The sequence below is a fragment of the Mchenga conophoros genome, linkage group LG22 (genome assembly GCF_057382185.1).
Source record: "Mchenga conophoros isolate Kocher_MC1m ecotype Shallow Benthic linkage group LG22, M_conophoros_male_GT1.1, whole genome shotgun sequence".
NCBI classification, from domain to species: domain Eukaryota; kingdom Metazoa; phylum Chordata; class Actinopteri; order Cichliformes; family Cichlidae; genus Mchenga; species Mchenga conophoros.
In genome coordinates, this window is record NC_140546.1 from 34,929,955 (window position 1) to 34,942,248 (window position 12,294).

The window sequence follows — 12,294 nt, forward strand, 5'->3', positions numbered from 1 at the left end:
CCATACAGTAAGGTGCCAGTGTATCAGATACAGAAGACCCTGGTATGGATGGGTCTAATTTCAGTATGTTTTACATTAAAGCACAGGGACAGCATCTTCTGCCAACATCTACCATTCAAACCGTTGTTGAAGAAATACGAAATATACATGACTTGGGACAGATGTATACATTGAATAGACTAAGCTGATGAACAGAATCAACTTTTTGGGATTTACTTACCTGGCTCATTGAGCATGCAAGAAGGTGATACTCTTGGCTTGTTTAGTTTCATGTTCTGTTGCTTCCACACTAATACACTGACTAACACAACCATATAGGTTCAGCCAGTAAGACATTCAAACCCTTGTTATTAAAGGTTTTCATTAGTTTTTCTTGTTGTTGTTGATTTTTTTTAATTCTCAGGTTCCTCCTGCTTTGCTGCTGAGACATTCATGTTGAGCATTGACAAGAAGATTGTCAACAACCGTATCACAACCTCTGCCATCTGCCTAATGTTTGGCACTTAGGCTACGTCCACACGTACCCGGGTATTTTTGAAAACGCAGATTTTTCTATTCGTTTGCGCCTTTCGTCCACACGTAAACGGCGTTTTTGGTAACTGAAAACGGAGATTTTTAAAAACTCCTGCCAGGGTGGATATTTTCAAAAACTCAGTTTTTGCGTTTACCTGTGGACGAAGTAAACGAAGAAAGCGCAAGCTGTGTCCCAAAACACCGGCTGCATCCTTCGGAGGACCTTCGCGGTCTATGTGGGCAACATGTATATATTGGGGGAAAAAAGGTACATGCATATTTAGCATCTACAGGCAGGGGACAAGGTAGTTCTGGAAACCTTTGGTGGCATCTTTGAGTGTTACAGGAAATGCTGATACGGTATCAGATAAGCATCTGCTATCATCTGATAATAGATGAAAGCAGAGTGGCTGGGAAGGAACATCTTGATGCGAATATTGACACTGAATTATCACCAGATTCTGTTGGCATGGTAGCACAGCAGAGCCCAAGTGATGATACAAAAATGAGAACATTTTCAAATGAATGAATTACATAAAGGTTTGACAAATAGAATCCAAAGGCAAACTGATGAATGCCTGCATTTGTTTTTGATTCATGTATAAAGTATAACCAAAAATCATTTACAGCCTTTGAAGTCCTAGGATTAGAAATGCAAGTTTTGGGAGTATTGGCAGCCTCGCTTCTGTCAGTCTGCCCCAGGGCAGCTGTAGCTACACCTGTAGCTGCCTCCACCAGTGTGTGAATGTGAGAGTGAATGAATAATTGCATTGTAAAGCGCTTTGGGTGCCTTGAAAAGCGCTATATAAATCCAATCCATTATTTCATTTTTCATTTCTATATGCAAATATAATGTAATGCATGTATTCACGGAGGGTCTTGTCTGTGAGCATTGTGTTGTTTGTGTTGCGTTGTGATGTGTCATATCGTGTCCTGTTATATGTAGTGCCGACGTAGGACAGTTTTCCAATCTCATTGTACTATTGTACTATGTATGACTGTGCAATGACAATAAAGAGTTATCTTATTAAGATCAGAGAACCTGCAGTGAGAATTTTATTCTCAATGAATTATATTTTGTACATAAACCGTTTTATATGTATGAAAATTCAACTGATCAACAAGTACTTTTACAGGGCCGGAACAGGCAGTCCAGCTACTTCTGCATAATGAGCTACGTTCTTTTCGAATGACTCCTATCTCCCTCCCGAACACCAGGGGCGCTGCAGTTTGCAGGCTTCTTTAACTCCCCCTCGGTACACGTCATGTAAAAACAGGCTTTAAGCTTCTGAGCATGCGCTTGACTAGCTCCTTTACTTTCTGCCATTTGAAGAGAACTAGAGGAAGGTAAAAAATCTCTTCCTGTTTTTCTTTTAAAGCTTCAGAGTTATAATTTACTAATGTTCTATTTTAGGAACGGACATATTGTTAATATACAGCGAATCTATGAAACGCCTGTTAGACATAAAGCGTTGTTACTTACTATAATTTTCTTACTAACGCAAATGAAGATGTGACTCCTTTGGTCCACGTAAGCGTCTGCACCGGTGTTGTGCCAAAAAGTGATTGTCTGCCAAAAACTGATTTCCAATGTTTCCGTGTATTTTTTATGTGTAATACCTTTATGTATGTTGGTAAATAGACTTCGGTGAACAGCGTTTACAAAGGGGTTATATATAGAATTAAAAGATTATCTGTTTTTTCAAGTATCTTTATAACTCTGTGTTATTGTACTCACATTATAACCAATCCGGTCCTTTTTCCCCACTTACAATATTTTTACAGAACTATTGTAATATTTGCTGCCATTTCTGCTGTCTTACTCTTACAAAAGACATTTTTAATGTTAATGAGATTTTTTTTAACTGCATAAATAAAGGTTCTATAAAAGTTGCTGCCAAAAACTGATTGCGGCTTCTACCTTGTTACACGAATGTTGTTTGTGGCTCAATATGACTTTGTGTCATCCATGAGTGATGCATTTGACATATGTTTCACATATTATAGGCCAACAAGTTACTTATAGCAGTTTAAATACGAGCAATCAGTTTTTGGCAAATACCGGAAATCAGTTTTTGGCAGACAATCACTTTTTGGCACAACACCCGGTTAGTGTTGAGCAGTCTGACTTGAAGCCGGACACTTCATTAGTAACATATCGTAACAGCCTTTTAAAATTACCTCCCAGTCGCGATTTTTCTTTCGTCTTTTGAAAGTCAAACCTAAGATAAATAGGAAGTAGTCTCCGTTTAAAGACTGACTGCAGATTGTTTTCCCCTTTCTTTTTTGTTGTTTATGCTAAATTTAGTTGGATACCTGGACACTACCGCATATTGTTTTATTTCAAAACCAGCCTGGACTCCTGGCTATAGTTTCACCATACTTTGTAGTCCATCGTATTCTCCTCCTAACTCCAGTTAATTTCCCTTTTTTGTTTTGTTGTTTGTTTGTTTTGACCAGATGACCAGGATGCTGCACGTGTTTGTAATCCTTTCTCTGCTGGCTCTGGGCTCAGGAGAAGAGGGCGCCCGTTTGTTGGCCTCCAAATCCCTCCTGAACCGCTATGCTGTGGAGGGCCGCGACCTGACCCTCCAGTACAGCATCTACAACGTGGGCTCCAGGTCAGATATCTGGACAGCTGCTGTAAATCAGATAACTGTACAAATGAATACACACAGAAAACCAAACGACACAGAATTATTTTATTCAGTTGTTTCTTAACAAACTGCTGTTTAATAATCACTTTATCAGTACGTTTGAACATTATCAAGACGTTTTCAGAATTGTTGAAATGTGAACTGCTTGAGAGCTTGTCAAGACCTGATAAAATGTTTAGTGCATACTGTGTGACTAAATGTCATCCTCTGGTTTGTCTCCGCAGTGCAGCTCTAGAGGTGGAGCTATCCGATGATTCTTTTCCTCCTGAAGATTTTGGAATTGTTTCCGGAATGCTGAATGTGAAATGGGACAGGATTGCACCGTATCCTTGCAGTAACATGACTTCTCACTGGCACTATCAAACTTGAGCTATTTTTGACGCATTAATTGTGGCTTAATGGGAGTTTGATCTTAAATTCTTGATCAAACGTAAGTTACTGGGTGTCTGTATGGCAGCCTATGTTTTGCACCACAGTTATTTCATCTTACACAGTAGGACCAAATACTGAAATGATAGCTTTTCAGGCCGCTGAACCTAAAGAAGTATTCACTCTTCATGGTTCATAAGACAGAGGCCTTAATGAACCAGGAATGCAGGAATTAGATTTAAGTTGGTTTAAATAACCATAGATGGGCTCTTTCTCCAAGTCATCATTCTTAACTCTGAAACTTTTAGAGCCAGCAACGTCTCTCACACAGTGGTGTTGCGCCCCTTGAAGGCTGGATACTTTAATTTTACCTCTGCTACCGTCAGCTACCTGGTTCAGGAGGGAGGACAAGTTGTGGTAAAAGCAGTTAAAGTCCTTAGTGAGTCAAAGCATTTACAGTCCATAGTGATGTGTTAGAAGCTAAAGTGTCCCCTCCTTCCCTTCCTGCAGGTTGGCTACTCCAGTGCTCCTGGACAGGGAGGAATCTTGGCTCAGCGAGAGTTTGACCGGCGCTTCTCTCCACACTATGTAAGTGTTAAAAACAGATTGAGGCTCGCTCATTATGGCACCTGAGTCCACTGGCCTATGCTGATCAAAGTAAATTGAGGCTGGTGGAATTTTGTAAACCTCTAAGGATCTTTATTGGGTTGTTAATTTCAGCTAAAATTGGAATTTACTGTATCTACACTGACAAATTTTTGCATATAGCACAAGAAGTACTTTTTAGTACGAGTAGTGCATGTTGATAAACTAAATTAAAGTCTCCACAACAACAGAGTTCCTTGATACCACTGTTCACATAGTGTCTCGATTCATGGCTGATAGACTGAAGTTTTTGCATTTGCCAGAACAGTCCTCTAACACTTCACTCACTGCTCCGTGTGTCTGTCTTTAGTTGGACTGGGCTGCATTTGGTGTGATGACGCTACCCTCCATCGGCATCCCTCTGCTTCTCTGGTACTCCAGCAAGAGGAAATACGATTCGCCCAAGAGCAAGAAGAACTGAAACATCTTTGCTCTTTTCAAGAATGGGGTTGGGGATGGGAAGGGAAATAAAAGGGTTTTGTAAAAAAAACATTGCCCATACTTGGGGTGAAAACTAAAACTTGGTGACCAATGGACTTGATTGTGGTTTGATCGAACAGAATATTTAAGAGAACTTTGGAGCAAGAAGTAGAAGGTGAAAATCGTGTGGCATCTCTTTATCTGCAAATAGTTCATGTGACGAAACAATTACATTATGCTGTTTTCCATCACAACTAGTGAGATGATCTGAGTAACAGGACCTGCCAGGTGTCTTTCATGACCCTTTTTGGGAGGAAACTGTGGGTTCTATTGTGGAGGGCTTGAGAGTAAGGCTGGTTGGCTACCAGTTTAATCATTCACAAGTTAGCTAAGTAATAATCTCTGTCAGATATTGCCTTCAGTAACATGAAATTCACCAAATAGACTAAGATGAAAAAGAGCAATTCAGCAGTCAGCCTAAAGGAGACGACACAAACATCATTGAATGATGTGCCCATGCTCCATTCCCTCCATTGCTGTAATTGCACTGCAACTCATGAGTCTGGTGAATCCTTCAGCACACATGTTCTAAACTCCTACAATGGGAACTGGCTAATGGGGGTTACTACTGTAAACAGCTGCTTGTATTTGCAGTGTGTGTTTCTAATGAGCTGATATGACATTTGGAGCCCGTTGTTTAAGTTCAAAATAAATGAAAACAAGGTACATGTTTTGTTTTTTTTAAAGCTGAGCCTGATTCATTTCTGGGGGTTTGCATTCCCTGTTTCCAGTTTATATCATTCCCATAAATAAAAACTTAAGGTTATTTTTCTTTCTGTTGCATTCTGTTTTGTTACATCAAGCAAATATATAACAGGAAAAAAATGAAAGTACAATTTTAAATGTCAAAATTTAAGAGCAGATATTTCAATACTGGATAGATGTATTATAAAACGTTATTGCACATAGTTTAAAAAGATGTCAAATATCCAATCTTGTGGCAGTGGAAGTAATCCACTGCCTTTGCAGAAAATGGTGCAGAGTGTAGTCAGGATTATGAAACATTTTGCTGCACATGCTGAAGTCCAGGGCTCGGCTGGTCATCTGGCATACCGGGCATTTTCCTGGTGGGCCAAGACACTTGGGTCGATGGACCAGCCTAAAAAGGTGGAGCTGAAAAACTGAGAGAAAACAATAAAAGCAGATCCAGCAAAATGTGTCACGTTAGCTATCAGGGCTGCTGCACTGTGAACAGTAGTACCAGCAACAGCCAGTAACAACTTGTAATCAGGCCTCACAGTCACAGGGGGCTGCTGCTGCACCATCTGTGGAAGAGAGGAAGATGAAAATAGATGGAGGGACATAATTAGGAAGGGAAAGATTCAAGGCTTCAGTAAAATGAATGGCTGCTTTGACCATGAGCCACTGCTGATAGCCAGAGTGTACAGTTAGGTCCAGATATATTTGGACACAGACACCAAGTTTAGGTTGTTGTTGTTTTTACCTGTTTACTGAAACATATTGTAAGTATAGTTATATAATGGACATTGACATAACGTGTAGACTCTCAGCTTAATTTGAGGGTATCTACATTCATATTAGATGAGGGGTTTAGGAGTTTCAGCTGTGCCACCCTCTTTTTAAATGGACCAAAAGTAATTGGACAGTTGTCTTACAGGCTATTTCATGGGCAGTTGTGGGCAATTCCTTCGTTATGTTATTATCAGTTAAGCAGATAAAAGGCTTGAGTTGATCTGAGGTGTGGTGCTTGCATTTGGAAGGCTTTGCTGACAGAATCTGTGATAGACTGTCAACAGCAGTCAAAAGAACCTCTCCACGCGAGTGAAGAGGTAAACTCCCAAAACAGAAAAAAATCAATCCAAGAAAATTGCTACAATAGTAGAAGTGGCAAAATCTAAAGTTTGGAAAGAAAAAAAAAGAAAGCACTGGTGAACTCGGCAATGCAAAAAGACCTGGACGTCCACAGAAGACAACAGCGGTGGATGATCACAGAATCATTTCCATGGTGAAGAGAAAACCCTTCACAACAGCCAACCAAGTGAACAACACTCTCCAGGAGGTAGGCATATCAATATCCAAGTCTACCATAAAGAGAAGACTGCATGAAAGGTATTACAGGGCTTACTTTCATGCAGGTTCACTGCAAGGTGCAAGCCACTCATAAGCCTCAGTCTTATGAGTGGTTTATGAGTATCACAGCACTGTAAGATTGCGAAAGATGTACCCTTAGGCCCCCTCCTCGATTCAGAGATGGTCTTTCCCTTTTCACGTAAATGGCCTCCTTGACTCTGCGCTCAAACCAGCGTTCCTCCCTGTCCAGTGTGTGTACATCCTCATCCTTGAAAGAGTGTCCACTGGCCTGTAGATGTGAATAGACTGCGGAGTCCTGGCCTGCCAAGGTAGCTCTCCTGTGCTGTGCCATCCGCTTTGCCAGTGGTTGCTTGGTTTCCCCAATGTATAAATCCTGGCACTTAACAGTGTACTATATTATTCTGTTTGTGTCGGGGGATCCGATCCTTGGGGTGGACCAGTTTTTGGTGCAGTGTGTTTTGGGGTTTAAAAGCCACAGAGACTCGGTATTTAGAAAAAATGCATCTCAACTGGACCGGGTAGGATAACAAAGCCCTCTTTTCCACTTTTCCATGTACAATTTGGCCACGATAGGTGAAACTGGTGAACCCATGGCACACCCATATTTCTGCCTATAGTGCTGACCCTTGTATTTGAAATAGGAGGAATTAAAACACAGTTCCAAAAGCAACTTGGAACTTGGAACTTGGTCGATGCTGAGAGTGGTCCTGTTGCTGAGGTTGGGGGTCATCCTGTAATCTCTTACGAACTACCTCCAACACGTCCGTGACTGGGATGCGAGTGAAGAGAGATGTAACATCGTACAAGACCATTGTTTCATCTGCCTCCATAATGACATCTCTCACCTTCTCAACAAAATCCAAGGTGTTCTGGATGTGGTGTTCAGGGCTGCCTACCAGCGGGTTGAGGATCGAAGCCAGAAACTTAGAGATGTTATAGGTGACTGAGTTGATCATACAGACAATCAGTCTTAAAGGTCCACCCTGTTTATGTATCTTCGGTAAACCACACAGACTTGATGTAGATTCGTCTGGTTATAGCCTGTGGTATGAGGTCCCGTCAATAGCATTGTCTTGTTTTAACTGCTTCAGACAGTCTATCACCCTCTTCCTGTAACCACTTCCTGGAGCACTTTAGGGGCTCATAAGTATTTTTGCCACTGAGCAGTGAAAAAATGTTCTCATGATAGTCTTTCTGGTTTAGCAAAACCGTGCACCTACCCTTGTCTGCCGGAAGGATAATAATGTTGCTGTCATTGTGTGTGCCTTCCTCTCCTCCATGCTGATGTTGGATGCTGGTGGCTTCGCAGCTTACATGTCTGCAATATTGTTGTTTCGAATTGCTGTTTCTGTGGCTGAAAAGAGTTCCAATAGCGGGATTTGTCTCGGCGTCACAGCAAAATTCAACCCTTTAGCGAGGATGTTTGTTCTCTGTTTGGCTGAGCTGTCTGTCAGACAAATTCTCCACCCTCAAGTGTCTTCTTCAGTCTCAGCTGACTGCAGGTTTCCCTTCTTCAGCTGAGACTGAAGAAGTTACTTGGATGGACAATGGACAGATGGACAATGACCCAAAACATACAGCTAAAGCAACCCAGGCACGTAAATTTTGCATGTGCACAGATGATGTTAAAGTGGCTCTTTTTCAAGCCTATTGTACCTCTTTCTATATGACTCATTTGGTGTAATTATAGTAAAGTCATAATGAAAAAACTGCAGGTAGACTTTCAGGGTGCATTTAGAATTTTGCTTAGACTTCCAAGATGGACATTTGCAAATCAAATGTTTGTTACAAGTAATGTTCCAACTTTTCATGCCTTACCGAGGAGCTATATGTACAAATGTATCTTATGTGCCATTTGAATCAATAAATTCAGAAGTGAGAGCTTTGACAGAGATAACACATGGTGACAGAAGGTATATGTCAGGTTTTTATAAACATTTGATTAAAAAAAAATTATTATTATTTTTGGTTCCGGTCCAGCCCTGCTGAAGCCACAGGTAACCTGCTTATCCATTTGTCAAATCAAATCAAATCAAATCACTTTTATTGTCACATCACATGTGCAGACACACTGGCACAGCACATGCGAGTGAAATTCTTGTGTGCGAGCCCCACAAGCAACAGAGATGTGCAAACACAACAACACAAATGAGCAAAATACAAGAATGGCCAACCTGAAACTAATAAATATATGTACAATATATAATAGTGTATGCATTTCTGGATGTGTATACTAAATATTTTCCTACGTGTGTGTGTGTGTGTGTGTGCGTGTGTGTGTGTGTGTATACACATTTTTACAAATTAAATAGTAAAAAAAAAAAATAATAATAATAATAAAATATATAAAATATACAGAGTTGAATATGTGCAAAACAAGTGGCATTTATATACAGTGTGGAGTGCATAATGTTAAAGTTCCAGTAGTGAAGCTGAGGTGTCTATGACGTGTTCAGCAGTCTGATGGCCTGATGGAAGAAGCTGTCTCTCAGTCTGCTGGTACGGGACCGGATGCTGCAGAACCTCCTTCCTGATGGAAGCAGTCTGAACAGTTTATGGCTGGGGTGACTGGAGTCCTTGATGATCCTCCCCGCTTTCCTCAGGCAGCGCTTCCTGTAGATGTCTTGGAGGGAGGGAAGCTCACCTCCAATTATCCGTTCAGAGCACCGCACTACTCGCTGGAGAGCTTTGCAGTTGTAGGCGGTGCTGTTGCCATACCAGGTGGTGATGCATCCAGTGAGGATGCTCTCAATGGCACAGTGATAGAAGGTCCTGAGGATGCGGGGGCTCATGCCGAATCTTTTCAGTCTCCTGAGAAAGAAGAGGCGCTGCTGCGCCTTCTTCACTGTTTTGTTTGTGTGTACTGACCACGTAAGATCCTCAGCCAGATGTACTCCAAGGAACCAGAAGCTGCTCACTCTCTCCACAGCAGCGCCGTTGATGGTGATGGGGGTGTGTACTTCTCTGCACCTCCGGAAGTCCACTATCAACTCCTTTGTCTTTGCGACGTTGAGGGTGAGATGGTTGTCTTGACACCAGTGGGTCAGGGCGCTGACCTCCTCCCTGTAAGCCGTCTCATCACTGTTGGTGATAAGACCCACCACTGTAGTGTCGTCCGCAAACTTCACAATGATGTTGGAGCTGTTAGTGGCTGTGCAGTCGTAGGTGTAGAGTGAGTACAGGAGAGGGCTCAGTACACACCCCTGTGGAGCACCAGTGTTCAGTGTGATGGGGGATGAGGTGATGCTGCCCAGTCTGACCACTTGGCGTCTGTCAGACAGGAAGCTAAGGATCCAGCTGCAGAGGGAGCTGCTCAGTCCTAGATCCTGCAGTTTCCTGTCCAGCTTCGAGGGAACGATGGTATTGAATGCTGAGCTGTAATCTACAAACAGCATCCTCACATACGTGTCTCTCTTCTCCAGGTGTGACAGGGCAGTGTGTAGTGTCAGGGCTATGGCATCATCAGTGGACCTGTTGTGGCGGTATGCAAACGGTAGAGGGTCCAGTGAGTCGGGTAGTGCAGAGCAGATGAAGTCCCTGACCAGCTTCTCGAAGCATTTGCTTACGATGGGGGTCAGGGCTACAGGTCGCCAGTCGTTCAATGAGGAGATGGTGGAGGATTTGGGTACAGGGACGATGGTGGCCATTTTGAAGCAGGCTGGGACTACAGACAGAGAGAGGGAAAGGTTGAAGATGTGTGTGAACACTCCAGCCAGCTGAGCCGCGCATGACCTGAGGACGCGGCCGGGAATCCCGTCCGGACCAGTAGCTTTGCGTGCGTTCACCTTCCTGAAGCACCTCCGCACATCCTCCTCAGACACAGTGTGCGCACTGACGTCATCCGCGGTGCGCACACTGTCCGGTCTAATGGTGTTCGCTGTGTCGAATCTAGCGTAGAATACGTTTAGATCCTCACACAGAGAGGCCGTGGTCTGCGGTGTGCTGGGTTTCCCTCTAAAGTCTGTGATCGTGTTTAGTCCCTGCTACATACTCCGAGGGTTGTCAAACTGTTGCTCCACCCTGTCCCTGTGCTCACGTTTGGCTGCTTTGATCGTCTTCCGGAGTTGGTAATGTGCGTGTTTGTAGTCCGATGTGTTCACGGAGGCAAAGGCGGTGTTCCGTGCCGCCAGTGCCGCGCGAACATCTCCGTTAATCCAGGGTTTTTGATTTGGGAAGGATTTGACTGTTCTGGATGGGACGACATCTTCCACGCATTTCCTGATAAATCCGCAGACTGAGTCTGTGTACTCGTCAATGTCCCTAGCAGCCACGTGAAACATTTCCCAGTCCGCGTGATCAAAACAGTCCCGCAGCGCAGACTCCGATTGGTCCGTCCAACAGTGCACCGCCCTGTTTCAGCTTCTGCCTGTAGGCGGGCAGGAGCAGGATGGAGCAGTGATCTGATTGGCCGAATGGGGCGCGGGGGAGGGCTTTGTACGCATCCCGGAAAGAGGTGTAACAGTGGTCGAGTAGCCGGTTTCCACGTGTGTTGAAAAGGATGTGTTGGTGGAGTTTGGGTGAGACTTTCTTCAGGTTTCCCTTATTAAAGTCTCCGGCTGTGATAAACGCTGCCTCTGGGTGTGCGGTTTCCTCACTGCTGATCGCGCTGTACAGTTCCCTGAGTGCTCGGTCAGTATCGGCTTGTGGGGGAATGTAAACAGCCGTAATAATCACTGCTGTAAATTCCCTCGGTAGCCAGAATGGCCGGCACTTAATCATCAGGTACTCCAGGTCCGGTGAGCAGAAGGATTTGACCGGGTGCACGTTCGCATAATCACACCAGCTGTTGTTGATCATGAAACACACACCACCGCCTCTGCTTTTCCCAGTAAGATCCTGTGACCTGTCCGCGCGGTGCACAGAGAACCCCGGCAGTTGTATTGCGGAGTCTGGTACCTTGTCCGATAGCCAGGTTTCTGTGAGGCAGATCACGCAGCAGTCCCGCATCTCTCGCTGGAATGAGATCCGTGCCCGAAGCTCGCACAGCTTGTTCTCCAGAGACTGCACATTAGCCAGTAATAAACTGGGTAACGGTGGTCTGTAAGTGCGCCGTCTCAGTCGAACCAGAACGCCAGATCTTCTCCCTCTGCGTCGGCGTTTGCGGCCTCCAGGGCCAGAGAACAAAGGCGTCTCAGGTGAGATGAATGGGGGGTCTGCAAACGGAGCGTCCGTGTTGCAAAACTTGAACTCCGGAAAGTTATAAGAAAGACCGTCTTTTATGTCCAGTAAGGTTTGTCGGTCGTACACAAGGAGACAAGTGCTGCTCGTGAAAAAATAAAGGAAAAGTAAAATTAAACACAGAAGAAAGCCGTTGCTTGGGGGAGCTCGCGACGAGGCTGCCATACTCGGCGCCATCTTGAAATCCTCCTCCTTGTATACTTTTGTGTTGGTCTTGTAACTAATCCTGACCTGGGATGGATCCGTCTTCTACCTTCTAAAGTCGATCACCAAAGCTTTGGTCTTATTCACATTCAGAAGTAGATGATTCCTCCCTGACTGCTCCACAAAACTGTGTTCTTTACACCTCCTGCTCATCATTTAATCACACTCTAAATCTTGTTCTGAGACATGGCATAGA

The 12,294-nt window shown here is 43.8% G+C and overlaps 1 protein-coding gene across 1 annotated transcript; it reads left to right on the forward strand.

The window, feature by feature from the left end:
* Positions 1-1,773: 1,773 nt before the first annotated feature.
* Positions 1,774-5,430, forward strand: ssr2 (signal sequence receptor, beta). The gene is made up of 6 exons (XM_085262774.1): positions 1,774-1,860; positions 2,974-3,134; positions 3,395-3,493; positions 3,848-3,956; positions 4,050-4,127; positions 4,495-5,430. Exons 2-6 carry the CDS (start codon positions 2,974-2,976, stop codon positions 4,603-4,605), a joined length of 558 nt encoding a protein of 185 aa, XP_085118900.1. The 5' UTR covers positions 1,774-1,860; the 3' UTR covers positions 4,606-5,430.
* The last annotated feature ends 6,864 nt before the right edge of the window (positions 5,431-12,294 follow it).

Coding starts and splice junctions, on each gene's coding strand:
- ssr2 (XM_085262774.1), top strand. CDS start 2,974: ATGACCAGGATGCTGCACGTGTTTGTAATCCTTTCTCTGCTGGCTCTG. Junction 3,494..3,847: donor AAATGGGACAGGATTGCACC/GTATCCTTGCAG, acceptor TGAAACTTTTAG/AGCCAGCAACGTCTCTCACA. Junction 3,957..4,049: donor AGGAGGGAGGACAAGTTGTG/GTAAAAGCAGTT, acceptor CCCTTCCTGCAG/GTTGGCTACTCCAGTGCTCC.